This window comes from Eublepharis macularius, chromosome 6 (genome assembly GCF_028583425.1).
Source record: "Eublepharis macularius isolate TG4126 chromosome 6, MPM_Emac_v1.0, whole genome shotgun sequence".
Lineage (NCBI taxonomy): Eukaryota > Metazoa > Chordata > Lepidosauria > Squamata > Eublepharidae > Eublepharis > Eublepharis macularius.
This window is the reverse complement of record NC_072795.1, coordinates 83,586,740-83,601,975: the sequence shown is the minus strand read 5'-3', so window position 1 is coordinate 83,601,975 and position 15,236 is coordinate 83,586,740. Positions and strand designations below refer to the sequence as shown.

The 15,236-nt window shown below is 38.4% G+C and overlaps 1 protein-coding gene and 1 non-coding gene across 2 annotated transcripts in view; both read left to right on the top strand.

Annotated features, from left to right (window-relative positions):
• The first annotated feature begins 735 nt into the window (after positions 1 to 735).
• EIF3A (eukaryotic translation initiation factor 3 subunit A) overlaps positions 736 to 15,236 on the top strand; it is a 43,818-nt gene continuing 29,317 nt past the window's right edge. The window contains exons 1-12 of the mRNA XM_054982421.1: positions 736 to 857; positions 5,103 to 5,293; positions 5,592 to 5,728; positions 6,058 to 6,221; positions 6,518 to 6,717; positions 6,983 to 7,191; positions 7,485 to 7,656; positions 8,106 to 8,210; positions 10,029 to 10,127; positions 11,773 to 11,889; positions 13,383 to 13,568; positions 14,550 to 14,897. Of these exons, the coding sequence (XP_054838396.1) occupies positions 809 to 857; positions 5,103 to 5,293; positions 5,592 to 5,728; positions 6,058 to 6,221; positions 6,518 to 6,717; positions 6,983 to 7,191; positions 7,485 to 7,656; positions 8,106 to 8,210; positions 10,029 to 10,127; positions 11,773 to 11,889; positions 13,383 to 13,568; positions 14,550 to 14,897 (1,977 nt within the window). The 5' untranslated portion in view covers positions 736 to 808. The remainder of the gene's footprint in view (positions 858 to 5,102; positions 5,294 to 5,591; positions 5,729 to 6,057; positions 6,222 to 6,517; positions 6,718 to 6,982; positions 7,192 to 7,484; positions 7,657 to 8,105; positions 8,211 to 10,028; positions 10,128 to 11,772; positions 11,890 to 13,382; positions 13,569 to 14,549; positions 14,898 to 15,236) is intronic.
• Positions 9,457 to 9,587, top strand: LOC129332973 (small nucleolar RNA SNORA19). The gene has a single exon (XR_008597372.1). It is a non-coding gene; the product is annotated as a small nucleolar RNA SNORA19 (small nucleolar RNA).

Below are 15,236 nucleotides of genomic sequence, written 5' to 3'. Positions count from 1 at the left end.
TTGATCATGGTTGGTATAAAAGAATCCTAGGAAGTATAGTTTGGTGAAGGTATTGAAAAATTTGTTGGTCAGATGGTTGGATGACCCATGCTTTTGTAACCTTATTACAGCTAAGTTAGCCTGTGTCTAGTTAGTTTTGAGATGGGAGACCTCCTGCCTAAGTTGTTTTTAAGTTCATGCTAGAAGAAAATCATAGTATAAATGTATTGTCATACATAGAACTAAAGTTCATAGCAAAGGGAAATTACTTAAACCAATTGCAGGTTGTACCATAAGCAATTTTGTTAAATGTTGTATCTGCATTATAGGCACATGGAAAACAAAAAGTCTTCTGTTATGAGCAGAAGGAGGTTAATAAAAACACACATAGCCCACAACCACAACTTTTAAGTCACTGAACTAGTTTCAACATAATTTATGAGTCTATTCAATGTTACTCTTTACTAGACCATTGTTACTTTATGAGGAAACCAATACATTTAAAATATTTTTATCCCCAAAGCCTTGGAGAATCTTTGAGTTACATTCAACAACTAAAACAAAGGATAAACTAAGAACTTCCACAACGAGACTACTTCAGGAGACAACGCTGGGTCGGAGCCCCGACGACCCCCACGCAAAGAGCAGCAAAAGCTTCCCGCACATGCGCTCTTTCGAATGAGGAGGTTTCGCCAGAGGCCGGAGCGCCTCACTTCCGCACACGTTTGTGCGTATGGATCACATGACGCTCTCCCTTTCCGGCCTCGCTCGCTGCCTGGCTCGGCGCTCCTCGGGTCTGGCTGCCGCGTGAGGAGAAGCCGTCGCCATCATGCCGGTCTATTTCCAGCGGCCCGAGAACGCTCTAAAGCGGGCGAACGGTGAGTGTGGGAGTCCGTCGGGCGCTGGTATCCTGGCGAAGGCCGCCTCAGCCTCATTTCGCGTCGGAGCCCCGCCCGCCTGCGCTTCAGGGTGGCGAGTTAATGGAGGCTGAGGCCTAAGCTCGGCTGCTTTCTCCCGCCCACGAGTGCAGCCCCTCCCCCCGTCCCAGCTCCCTGTGGCGGAAAGGGGAGGACAGCACTCCCCAGTGTCCGCCCGACCCCGACAGCTCCTGAATGGGAGACAGGACCTGCCTTTGCCCAGTGCTGATCGCCTTCCGCCTTGGCTCCCCCGCCTGCCTTTCGAGCCCAGGCCTTACTGTGTCTTGTGGCAGGGAGGAGAGTGGTGCAATAAATGTACTTTGTTTGTCACATCTTTGTTTTATCACAATAAACATACTTCCAATGTTGCTTTGGGATGGTAGTTGGCTGTTCATATTGTTACTGTTTTATGCTATCAACCGGCTGCATCGAGCACACTGTTCGCTTGATGTAGTTTTTGTTTTGTTTTAAATGTTCCTCAGGTTTCAGGTTTTGAGAGTTCTGATCGCACATGCACATTCTTTGGTGTGTGTGTGTGTGTGTGTTTACTCTTCCTTATGTTGGGTCTTTCATTTAAATCATTACGTTTTTTTAGACTGTTGGGTTTCAGTCAAGTAGTTGAGCATCACTGATTGGAAAAAATGAAGTCTAGATATATTTTCCATGAAGTATATGAAACAGCAGATGAAGATTGCAAGGAAATAAATGCAAACCATTCTTGCTTTTCAGTATTGTTCAGTAAATCTTCACTGTTTGGCAACCTCCTAAGATACTTTAAATGTAAAACGGGAGAATTGTTCAAAGTACTGACATATCTGAGGATACCTTTGTCTGCAACTGAGAAATATTGGTGTGTTCTTGAATATTTTAACTTAAAAATCCAAACTTGGTGACAGCCTGTGTAGTTTTAAACCAGTATTTAGTAAGTTCACAGCTGTTAGACCTGACACATCCTTATTTCATTTTAAGAGCCTGTTTCACTGAGGACACAAAACATACTAGCAACATAAGACATATATTAAAGCTAGTGTAATGGAACATAATTGTTGGTAAGAACAAGTTTTAAATGGCAGGTTGTCTTTCATAAAAACTCTCTCACCAAACATGATGTGAATACGGTGTAGTTTATGTAGGCTGTAATCATACAGTTAGTAATAATTTGGTACTTTGAGAATCATCACAACTAGAAGAAATTAACTCTTATATTTTCTATGGAAATAATTAACCTAAAATCTATTTTCATAAATGTAGTTGTTTAATTATTCATCTTACAACTGTTAATTTCTGAAATCCTCACTGCCTAGGTTGTGTCACTTCCTGAATTTGCAGGGCACACCTCATCTGATATCTAGGAAATACTTCTATGTAGTCTGTTTCTGGAAATAGAAATTCAAAGTCTGAATGTTATTAATTTAAAAATACAACAAAATTTGAGTCCAGTAGCACTGTAAAGACCAAGAAAATTTTCTAGGGAGTAAATGTTGGTGAATCAAGCTTTGTCAGCTTGGACTGATGCAAGTTTATATCCTGGAAAGTTTTGTTGATCTTTAAGGTGCCACTGGACTTGAATTTTGTCCTACTGCTATTGTTCTACCGTAGCAGACTAACGTGATCCCTGCCTGAAACTAATTTAAAAGTAGTAAATTTAGGATTAAGTGCCTAGGATCTTGTTGAAGGTTAAAACAGAAATGCACAGCTCCAGTCAATAAAGGCCACTGGTACTGGTTTCATGTTGTACTTCTCAGTACATGGAAAGAAGGAGCAATGACACATTGTGATGTAGGAATACAAAAGCTTTGGGGAGGCCTTGGCCTCTTTATAATTTGCTATTGTATGAATTTTTCTCATGGTGCTGTGAGTTGGACCTTACATTACAGAGTCTAAATATTGCCAGCCTTGTCTTTCCTGGAAATCGGGGCAGTACTATTATGGACTCCTGTGTATGGTGCTGTAGTAGGGACTCACAACTATAATATAAAAAGGGGAGTAGGTTACAATGAGTATTTGGGATTTCTTCAAGTAGCTATAAAGAACCAGAAAACAGGCTACTATGGAACCACAGGCTGTATATTGTATATTAATACTTCTAGAATGTATATGAATACACAATAAAATAAGTAGTAGTTGTAAAAATGAACTGTAATGTGTAAAAAAAAAAGTGGGCATGGCAGTCTTAGAAGGTGCTCAGTCCTATTGCAGCTCATTCGACAATCTTTGGTAGTGCTGTATTTTCACATTTTTATTGTTTTCTTTTATACCAAGCAACTAATTTTTTATAAACAGCTTGAATACTGAACATTTACATTTTCTGATATAAAATACGAAATCCAGAAAAACCTGCATTTGAACCAATAAGATGTCTGCTTTAATTCTCTTCCAAAGAATGTTGTTAATAGTGAAGGAAAATAACAGGTTTTTCAAGAACAAGAAGTTGTTTGACTCTTAAAAGACCAACAGATTAGTTATGGCTTGAGATTTCTCAGGACAGTGAAATGCAGATCTCTGAAGCTTCTTGGGTGCTGGAACTAGTGGGACAGGGTTGTTCAGAGAAGAAACATATCCCTTTGCTCTTTCTGCCTACTCTGATTAATTTATGTGAATTGTTGTGACTGCAGAGGCACTTGGAGATTCCATTGGTTACAGATCTATGAACTTAACACTACTTCTTTTTTTTAAAAATGACCACATGTTCAAAAGGGAATGAAAAACTATAGCACTTCAGTGATTTAAACAACTGCTCATAGTCCCAAACAACAAATAGTGTTACTTCTTACTGATTTTTAAAAGCATGCCAAATAAAGATGGAGCCTATTACAACATTTGCTTTTATATTTAAAGCTAAATCTTGCTAAACACTCTTAGTTTCAAAATACTTGCTTTATGTTTCTAAGATTTTGTTAGTCTGAGGCAGACAAAAGAGATTAAGAACATTCTTTTCCTCAGTTTTTATTGCAATTCTCTTCTGTCTAGCAGTTTGAAATTTTTAGAATTACTCATCTTTCTAAAGACAGCTAATGATGGCATACCTAAAAATTGGGTGATGTGGAAAGAAATAATGCAAGTATGGATTTCTTAATAGGAAAAAAGTATTCCTGAATAACCATTCTCTTACAGAGTGTCTTCTCAGCTGCTCATATATCCATATGCTTTGAATTTGAAATCTTCCAAACAATTTGAATTCAGATTAGTTTTCCTATAGGAGCACAGGTTTCTTCCTCCAGTGTTATGTAAACTGCAGGTGGCTTCAGACGGGAAGCAGCTGGTCACATGATTTGTAGTGACAGGCCGACTGTAGGAATATTATGGCAAAAAGGCACACTCTTGAAGACGAACAACGAAATGAGAATTGGAGCCTGGCAACTCGCCAAAAGCTGGTACTTCCGCAGACTCGTCAGTTATTACTTGGACAATCAGTTGCGGAACTTACCTTATTTGTGGATCAGTAGGAATGTAGCCTTAAGTATAGGATGATGGGGTAGTTGTATATATGTATTTATGGCACACTAGCACTTTAAATTAATGTGAATTTGCTTTATTTATTGGATTTTATGAAATAGAATATTTATTATCTTGGTAATCTATTGTAATATTTATTTGTTATTGGTTATTTGAAGTATTGTTACAGGGGTACTTGACTCTTGGTATCAGCTACTATTGTTCCTGGGGAAAGGGGGACCCCCAGCAGTTAAATATTAGTCTGCTTGAACCTTAGTTAAGCTCTCATCTTGTAAAGCAGGACAGACTGCAGCTCACAGCACAATTTCAATGAAAGGACCACCTGTGAGCAAGAGCTGAGAGGAGGCGAAAAGGAGGAACTGAGGCCACTAAGCGGAGGAAATGGGTGTCCACTTCATAAAGAATTTGCAGTCTTTTGCAGCCCTGCAAATTTTTGTGCAAGTTTGCAAAACGTTGTGACCTATCAGTATCCTAAAAATAATAAACTCTTTACCATTTGCACGAGATTTTCCTTCTGGTTTTCTGGAGGTGGCTGTTACATTACACAAACAAATAGTGAGTGGTGTCAGCTTGATCATAGCGGCCCTCCAGTTTAAAATGTATATTAATATCAAAGTAGATTCTTGCACTAAACCAAACCTATATCACAGAAGAGGAGAATGTTGTAAGGCACTCTGGGTCTTCATTTGGGGATGAAAGTGGGTTATATAATAATTATTATGAGCCTGATTTAATCATTTTTCTTTCCAGAATTTCTTGAGGTTGGGAAGAAGCAACCTGCCCTAGATGTTCTCTATGATGTTATGAAAAGTAAAAAACACCGAACATGGCAAAAGATCCACGAGCCAATTATGCTGAAGTACCTGGAGCTATGTGTGGACCTCCGCAAAAGCCACCTGGCAAAAGAAGGGTTATATCAGTACAAGAATATCTGCCAGCAGGTAGAAGACTCGAAAAGTTCTGTTAACGAAAGGAAGTTAATAAGATAAATACTAGTAGATGCTGTGTACTTGTTGGTCCTTTATTGTTTATGAGATTTGTTTATAAAGCAGTTAGACTAATTTGACGTTTTCAACAAATAATAATTTGCACTTAGGATATTGGATATTGGAATAATAGAAGCGATAATACATTTGTGTACATATTACTGTATTTTATTACTGTAATTAGAGTTATATGTATAAAATACTGACTCTTGTGTCTTAGGAAAGCTGGTTTTAACTTCCATTGTTGATGTAGGTGAACATCAAGTCCTTGGAAGATGTAGTCCGAGCCTATTTAAAACTGGCAGAAGAAAAAACTGAAGCTGCCAAAGAAGAATCTCAGCAGATGGTGCTAGATATAGAAGATTTGGATAATATTCAGACTCCAGAGAGGTGAGAAGCTATGCTGTGATTCTTGTTGTAAGGATTATTTTTTTCTTAATCAAATAATATGCTTGTTGGGGAAAAGGTTGGCTAGCTAAGTTGTGTCCTCAGGTCCCACAAAATGAAAATTTACCAAAAAGAGCCCGTTCTGGTTTCTCTACCATTTGCTGTGAATTCCCTAACAGGTCTACCTAAAACAATCATTTCATCCCCATAACGCTGAAAGATACTTTCGAAGTATGCTGTAGTGTCATTGCATTTTGCTGCCTTATGCACATCTTGGGAAGCATGAGAAATCAATTGTGTGTCATAAAATACCCCTTTTGTTTCTTAAATAGTGTTCTCCTAAGTGCTGTAAGTGGTGAAGACACTCAAGATCGTACTGATCGGCTACTTTTGACACCCTGGGTTAAATTTCTATGGGAGTCATACAGGCAATGTCTGGACCTTCTCAGAAACAATTCTAGAGTGGAACGCCTCTACCATGATATTGCACAACAAGGTAAAATCAGAATTACTGTGAAACTTATGCAGCCTCTCTAAAAGTAGAAGTTTAAAAGTATTAGATCTTTTGACATGTTGCTTACTCCAGCAGGTGGCAGGTGTGCTAGAACTTTTTTAAAAATTCAGAACCTTATTTTTAATCCCATTTTAATACTGCCTGAATTTCCATAACTTTTTCAAAAATAGCACAAGTTTTTCTAAGAACAAGATTTTGAGGCTTAATAAATGCTTGTTTTTTGTATGTCAAGCTATCTTCAGCAGTTAAAATATTTTTGTAATAATATAATCTTGCAGCTTTCAAGTTCTGCTTGCAATACACTCGTAAAGCTGAATTTCGCAAACTCTGTGACAATCTGAGAATGCATTTGGGTCAGATTCAGCGACATCACAATCAAAGTACAGCCATCAACCTCAATAATCCAGAGAGTCAGTCAATGCACTTGGAAACCAGGCTTGTACAGCTGGACAGTGCTATTAGCATGGAACTGTGGCAGGTGTGTATTTGTTGTGGCACTGATATCTTTCTTTATGTCCTCAGTCTTACTCCTTTTAAAATTGGTTTCATGCTTTAGAAGATTCAGTAGCTAAGAAAGCCTCACAGGTGCAAACTTTACAGCATAGCTCTAAACACAGTTGGACATAAGAGTATTAATAAAAGTTTGCAATTAAGTGTACTTAGATTTTAGTAAACTTCCATCATCTTATTTCTTGCCTTCTTCAGCCACCACTGGTGTAACATGCAATTTCCCCCCATTGTAGGAAGCCTTCAAAGCTGTGGAGGATATACACGGACTGTTCTCCTTGTCCAAAAAGCCTCCAAAGCCCCAGCTGATGGCAAATTATTACCACAAAGTTTCTACTGTATTCTGGAAATCAGGAAATGCTCTTTTTCATGCTTCCACACTTCATCGTCTTTATCATCTTTCAAGGGAAATGCGAAAGAATCTCACACAAGACGAGATGCAGAGGTGAGCAAATATGGGGGTGGGGCTATTTTGTCGTTGGTTATAATGGTATTCAGGATGTATTTTAGTATATTAGAAGTTGCATCCCACATTTCTAAAAAGTCTTTTTAGTTTTGGTGCCTGGAATGGAGGGATAAATAGGCTTGCAGTGCCATCCGAATAATACTTTCCTGGGAGTAAGTTAATAGATCTGAGAAGACCAACTTAGGTTTATACTGTTGGTTTAAAAAGGGAATAGTAAATAGTGAATGAAGCAATACTATTCTTAGTTTATTTCCCCAATATTTTGTTGGCAGGATGTCAACAAGAGTCCTTTTGGCTACTCTCTCAATCCCAATAACTCCTGAACGAACAGACATTGCTCGGCTTTTAGACATGGATGGCATAATTGTTGAAAAGCAACGGCGATTAGCAACACTTCTGGGACTCCAGGCTCCTCCTACACGAATTTCTCTTATTAATGACATGGTAAGTAACATTTAGAAGATCACTTTTAGATTCTTTATATCCTTGGTCAGAAGTCACTTGAATGACACTGGAGGAAGAACTGAATAATATTGTGATGAGCTACTAATGCTTTTACTACTAGTTTCATTAGTTTTCTCTGATTCTACTTTGTCCTGTTACACTAGCTAGGATTCATAGAGTTACACATCTCCAAGGGAACATAATTCATGACTGTGGGCTTGTTTCCTCAAGTAATCTAACTGTAAAGTTGACATTCTGCACATTGTTGCAACTGAAGATGCATGTCCCCATTATGATGCTTGTAAGTGAAACTTTTTAAAATGTTCTGATAACTTTAGCAGGCTGATTATTTGCTTAAAAGAACAGTACTTGATGTTAACTATCAATATTAGAGTAATGTTGTTTAGTAATCTTTAAACAAAATAACCTTCCATAATATTTTTTCATAGGTGAGATTCAACGTAGTACAATATGTTGTCCCAGAAGTGAAGGAACTTTATAACTGGCTTGAAGTAGATTTTCACCCACTGAAGTTATGTGGTCGTGTTTGTAAGGTAAATGGTGAACATTTAACTACATATGAACACCTCCATAGGTATAGGTGAATGTGCATTTCACTTGCACATAGTCCTTTTTGAAATCTTTGCGAGGGGACCTTGTGTTCTGTTCCATTACTTCCCCCCCCCTCCAAGATGTTCTTAAAAAGAGGTGATGTGAGGGCGGGGTGTCTTCAATTTAAAGGGACTGACTAGTGATGGAGGGGGTTATTTAACATTTTATTTATTTATTTTATTGGATTTATTAGCCGCTCTCCCCACAACCGGGCTCAGAGCAAATTATAACATAAATAAATAAATTGCAATTAAAACAGCATTAAAAGCATAAAATTCAGTATACTGTACATTTGGGTGGCAACCCATATAGCTCAACCCCAACCAAAAGCATTCCATGCAGTGTGAACAGGCAGGCAATATTAATGTATCAGTGGAAAACTGGAGTAAGGGAGCTTTCCAATCCCCCCCACAGTGCCTTTCCCCCACTGCTAAGCACTCCCCTTCCTAGTTGCTTTTATCCTTGTTGAGGAAACTTGCATATCCTTGTACATTTTCCCAGGCAGATATAAAAGCAGCTAGGAGATAATGATTTTTGAGTTTTGCAAATGATTTTTATATTGGCTGTTAAATTGCTGCCTTTTTGTGTCTTCCATTTTAAGGCATACATTATAATGCTGTATAAACAGCATTCCAGTTTTTAAAAAATTTTAACATGGCAGGGCCATGACGCCTAAAAATTTCATTGGAACTCCCGGTATTTTCTTTAGTAATTTATTGTAAGTGCTTTTTGACAATTCTCACTAGAAATACATTTATTTTAAGTGAAGCATAGATGTTGGTTTTTTGTTGTAATAATAACTAGGATTTCCCAGTATTTATTTATACACTAAAACACTTATGTTATAGTTTTAAAAAATGGCAAACAACAGTGAAGAATTTCTGATTAGTTTTTATGGTAACATGGCAGTAATTAGAAAGTATGGTCATTATAATATAAAACCCTGAAAGTTGCAAAATAAGTTGAAGAAAATGTGTCAAGGTGTGCATTACAGATTAATTTTTATTCAAAGTATAAAACTTCCTGACCGTACAAATTAAAAATAGATTTTGAAAGTCTTCATTGTGGTATTGTTAGCAAGAAAAATTTCAACTCTGTATTTAAGTGGTTGGTTGAGGCATCAGTTAGCCAGAAAATTGAATAATTGCCAATTAATGGACACATAATTGTTTTGAAGTATATGGGTTAAAGCACATTTCATTGTCTTTTTCTTAGTACCTTTAAGAACAAAGATATTTCTGATGTGCTAGATAATAAGTGAAGGTAAATTAGCAGGGTGGCAAATGTTGGTCATCACTGTCAGTCCCCTTCAAACAAAAGTGAACTTGATATATGGATTGTGAAAAATGAAAAGAGGTGCAGTAGTGATCGAACTAGAAAAGTATTTTCTGACTATCATTGAAATGGAAAGCTAATTTGCTCTTGAGAATAATTTTCTGAAAACGTTTAAAGGGTTCTTTTTAGATTCACTTGCATTTCTGAATAAACTCTTACAAGCAACTACAGCAAGCAAAGTAGAAAGAACCAGGTCTTGGTTAACAAAATTCTCATGGTCTCAGAAGACTAGAAATGTATCTTTTGTAATATTGCAAACATGTCATTGGCCAAGATGTGAGTTTCTAACTTGAATATTAAAATAGTTCCTGCAAGCAAGCATTTGGGAATAACTGTGTAGGTGGTGGATGTGTACAGTACGTTCAAAATGATATATTGTCTGAACTAACTCTGATGCCTTATAGCTTCTAAATGACTTTGTATAGGTTCTAAACTGGGTAAGAGACCAATCTGAAAAAGAACCAGAACTGCAGTTGTATATCCCTCATCTGCAAAACAATACTATCCTCAGACTGCTCCAGCAGGTATGATTACAAAACAAAGTTTTCAAAGTAGTGTGTGGTTATTTCTGAGTCTCTGCATCTGAAAAAAAAATCCGTAAAGTATTGTGGTCTTGTTCAGTTTTTTTGAAAGAGATCTTTATTTTAATCTCACCAACGTATAGTGGCTTTTAACTAGGCTCTTGTAAGTGCCAGTTGCTTGCCATTGTTTAATAGTTGTCTCTGATGCCCAGAGTCTACATTATATGAGCAACATTGTGCTTGCAGTTTGTGATTATTTTTATTTATTTATTTATTTTATTACATTTGTATTCCCTATAGTAACAGGCAGCATAATAGTTAAAACACCTCAGTAAAAACATCACAGCATTCTTATTGCACAATTCCTCTATATACAAGAAACCTATGGGGGCAGGTGGCAAGCTGCTTGATGTTCAGCAGACCAGGAGGTACCACATTCCTCTCAGGTGGTAGGCTGATTGGGGGAGGAGGATGCTTGCTTCAATCACCATATGCCTGGCGGAACAACTCCGTCCTGCAGACCTGATGGAAAGATATTAAATCCTGCCGGGTCCTAGTCTCTGCAGACAGAGAGCTCCACCAGGTTGGTGCCAGGACTGAAAAGGCCTTGGCCTTGGCCCGGGTCAAGGAGAGACCTCCTGAGGCTGGGGTCCATCAGCAAATGTTGATCTGCCAAACAAAGGGCTCTCCAGGGAACATACGGTGAGAAGCAGTCCCGCAGGTATGCTGGTCCTGGTCCGCTTAGGGCTTTAAAGGTCAGTACCAAGACCTTGAACCTACTCTGGAATTCCAGTGGGAGCCAGTGCAGCTGGCACAAAACCAGTGTTATATACGATCAGAACAGAGTCCCGTTCAGACCATGTGCCGCCGCATTCTGGACCAGTTTCAACTTCTGGAGTAGGGACAAGGGCAGCCCAGCATAGAGGCTGAAAGGTAAGGAACAAGCTGCCCAATCCAGTGAAGATGGAAAAATGCACATTGGGCAACTGCTATGACCTGGGTCTCCATTGACAGGGAGGCATCCAAGGCCATGCCCAAATTCACCACTTGCACTGGTGTGAGTGGCGCCCCATCAAGGGTTGGGAGGTGGATCCCAAAATCCAAGAGTCCATTGCCCAGGTGCAGGACCTCCATCTTTGTAGGATTCAGCTTCAGCTTGATTTGTTTCAGCTATCCAGTCACAGCCTCCAAAGCCCTGGCCAGATTATCTGAAGAATGATCTGTCCATCAACAGATAAAGTTGGGTGTCGTTAGCATACTGGTGACAGCCCAACCCAAAACTCCGCACCAGCTGGGCGAGAGGGCGCATATAGATGTTGAATAACATCGGAGGGTATCACCCCTTGAGGCACACCACACACGAGTGGGTGGCAGGGCGATAACTGCTCCCCTAGTGCCACCCTCTGTAAGATCAAACCGTATTAGCAGTACCACCCCGCCCTGATCCAGATACCTGCGGAGATCGTCTGTGAGGGTGACCAGTGGCCAGGGCAGAAACTGGACTGGAATGGGTCCGGGACAGAGTAGTCAAAGTTTATTGTTAATGTTTAAGTTGTAGCATGATTGTTGATGAAATTAACTTACAGAAGTATTTTTGGTCATTTAGAATTATTAATTGGAAAAAGTTAAATATTTGTGTATTATGCAGGTAGCCCAGATTTATCAAAGCATTAACTTCTCTCGTCTGACTACTCTGGTTCCTTTTGTTGATGCTTTCCAACTGGAACGTGCAATAGTAGATGCAGCCAGGCATTGTGACTTACAAGTAAGTGCTATAGTGGAACTCTTGAAAATATTCAGACTTGAGGTTCTTGAAGCAAATCTTAAAGTAAAGTCTATAGATTAAACAGTTCAAGTGTGAAGACTATTTTGGGTTTTAGATCCAATCAGTGAATAGTGGGGTAATTTATTCTGAAGTATTGTTTTATGTAGCTGGTATCAACTTTTACAAAATATTTAGACAGTTGACTGGACATGTAAAAACCACCTTTATAAAAAAAATTTAGTTAGAAACATAATATTCATGTAATTTTAATAAAAGATAATGAATGAAACAAGTTACCAAAATAAATCTTTCTATGCCCCTCTTGAAAAGCTGTTCCTGTGGAGTGGAGAACTCTTAGGAACAGAGTCTGCAAGGACTCTTATATCTGTTGAAGGAAGATACTTTCAGGAGTGCTTGGGAGAACTATGTAGATAGTAGACTTGAGTCCCTTGGTCTTTCCCTCTTTTTGATGAGAAATATATGCTATCAGGAAGTTCTGAGGATGATCAAGAGGAAGATAACCAGTTTGGACAGTGTTACTGCACAGTTGTGTGCAAGGCACATATGTTCTGTTTTTGCAGTAAAGAATTTGCCCCTCTCCAACCCTCCTCTCATACTTAAATTTCCTTATAATCCCTAGTCATAGGCATGGTTTCATGCTCGGCAGACTGGATGTTTTGCCGACCACAAAATTAAACGGTGCATTGCTAAAGCCATGTTCCTTAGATAACTGTTTCTGTTGTGAGTCTGGTGCAGTGCAAACTATAGATCATGTCATGTTATTTTATGATCAGTCGATAGATCTTTTAATCATACCTATCTTGATCAAATATTAGTGTCCTGCTGAATCCTAGCTTTTCTGTTGACAGATACTGAACCAGAAATAACTCGATCTCTTACTGTTAGGCAATAGTGATTTCTTTATGGTACTACCAGGTTTATAGGTTGTAATTTTTAATGTTTTTAATGAAAATTGATTATGAATATTGTGATACTTTGACAGGTAGTTTATTCTGTTTTATATATGCTTAAGACTTCTGGTCAAAAGAGCTTATTAATGAAAAGAAAGGAGTGGGTTGTGCCACAGCAAGCTACTGTAAGAAGGGGGAATCACCCACACTCTCACACATGCAGTCCTGCACGATCTCTTACTGTGTAGTCAGAGAGGGGAGGGTATGATTTATGCAGTTTCCCCTCAAGCTTCAGCTGTCTATGCTTGCATCTTACTGTGTTCCTGCAAGTTCCCCAGCCATCAAGAGCAGCTGGGGATGGTTCAGGGAGAGTGTAGAGATTCATTTCATGAACTTGTGAAGATTACATTTAATTAGATCCAGTCCTTTATTTTGTCTGTCAGTTTACTATTGTAATTGAGGAGAAGTCATATATACTACATTAATCTCTGAACTCAGTAGTTGAAAATTTTATCACAGCTGCAAAAATAGATACAGAGTATCATCAAAGATATAAATAAATAACCTTAAAATGTTAAAAAGGTTCGTATTGATCACACTACTCGAACGCTGAGTTTTGGATCAGATTTGAATTACTGCACTCGGGAAGATGCTCCACTTGGACCACAGCTGCAAAGCATGCCTTCTGAGCAGATCAGGAACCAGTTGACTGCTATGTCTTCTGCCCTTGCAAAGGCTCTTGAAGTGATTAAGCCACCTCACCTACTGGTAAGCTGTTAGCCTTTGGAATACCTTTGAAAGGACACTGAAGTTCTGTGGGGAAATTACTTGGTGTTCTCTGTCATCGTTTTGAGTATTTCTTGTGTTGCTTTTGTTACTTTGGTTGGCCTTCAAATGTTTTTTGGCTCTTTTCATTCTACTTCAGTGTATATTTGATTCGCTGTTCCTTTTTTGATCAATTGAAGCAATTTTTTTCAGGCTCAGAGGGAGAAAGTAGAGAAGGATATGAGAGCAAATAAAGAGGAATAGTTTAAAAACTTTGTATACAGTCTCATTCTGTGGAAACTGCTACTGATGCCACTGTGTGTACGGTTCCATTCTGTGGAAACATTGCCACTGACGCCACTAAATACGCTCCTTTTCTCACGTGAATAAGAGATGGTGGCACTCGTTTTAAAAGCTGTTCTGGTGAATGCTATTCACTAAACTTAAAAATACTTTTTGGAGTATTTTCTAAATTATTCAGTACTGTCATAATTATTTGCAGAAAAATGGATTAAAGCGACTTTAGAAAGCAGCTGTTTTAATATTTAAGTATTACTGAATTTCATGAGAAATCTTGTTGCACTCCATTTTCCCACTCTATTTCATTTCATTATGGTATTCCTCTTTGATTCCTGTATATGTATAGTTAGGGGAATCAAGAGTTAGGGGATCTGTTGTCCATGTTTAAGGCTGCTTGGTATTTCCTGTGTATTTGTTTGTACTGTTCTTCTAAACAATAATACATTCCAATATAAACTTATTTACACATTGTGTATGTTAGCTAGTTTTGGGAGATTATTTAAGTATGTTAATTAATCCAACGCAGAATTAGGCATTCTAAATTCATTTATTTCACTGACTGGAATAACTTATATAAGGATTGAAACAACAAAAAATATAATAATAGTTCTTTGTGTTTCAGCAGTGTTTCCACCACTTATAATATATATGTGTTAAATGTTTTGCTGTGCTTTTTAATCTTAGCTAGAGAAGGAAGAGCAGCATCAACAGGCTGTTACAGCTTACTTAAAAAATTCAAGGAAAGAACATCAGCGTATCCTTGCCCGACGTCAGACTATTGAGGAAAGAAAGGAACGTCTTGAGAGTTTGAATATTCAGCGTGAAAAAGAGGAGTTGGAACAACGTGAAGCTGAACTCCAAAAAGTTCGCAAAGCTGAAGAGGAGAGACTACGGCAGGAGGCAAAAGAGAGAGAAAAGGAGCGTATTCTGCAGGAACATGAACAAATTAAAAAGAAAACTGTTCGTGAACGATTGGAGCAGATTAAGAAGACTGAACTGGGAGCCAAGGCCTTCAAAGATATTGATATTGAAGTAAGAAACCTTTTGATTATCCGCCAGATTATGGAGATGGCTTGTTAATTTTAATTGGTTCATCAACTAAAGACCATTTTGTGGAATATATAAAGCTGACTTACATTGCTGGGCCTTCTTAATAGAGTCTCTGTTTTCTGAGATCCTCTGGTAGAGAGTTTTTCTACTTCTGCTACTTGAGATCCTTTTAACTGGGTTGTGTGTGTGCATGCGTGTGTGCGGTGGTGTTAGGAACTGAATTTCAGGCCTCTTTTATGCAGTGCTTTGCTGCTGAGTTCTGGTCCCATCCCAGAAGACCTTTGTGCTTTTGCAAAAAGGTGAAAAATATGATCTGACAGT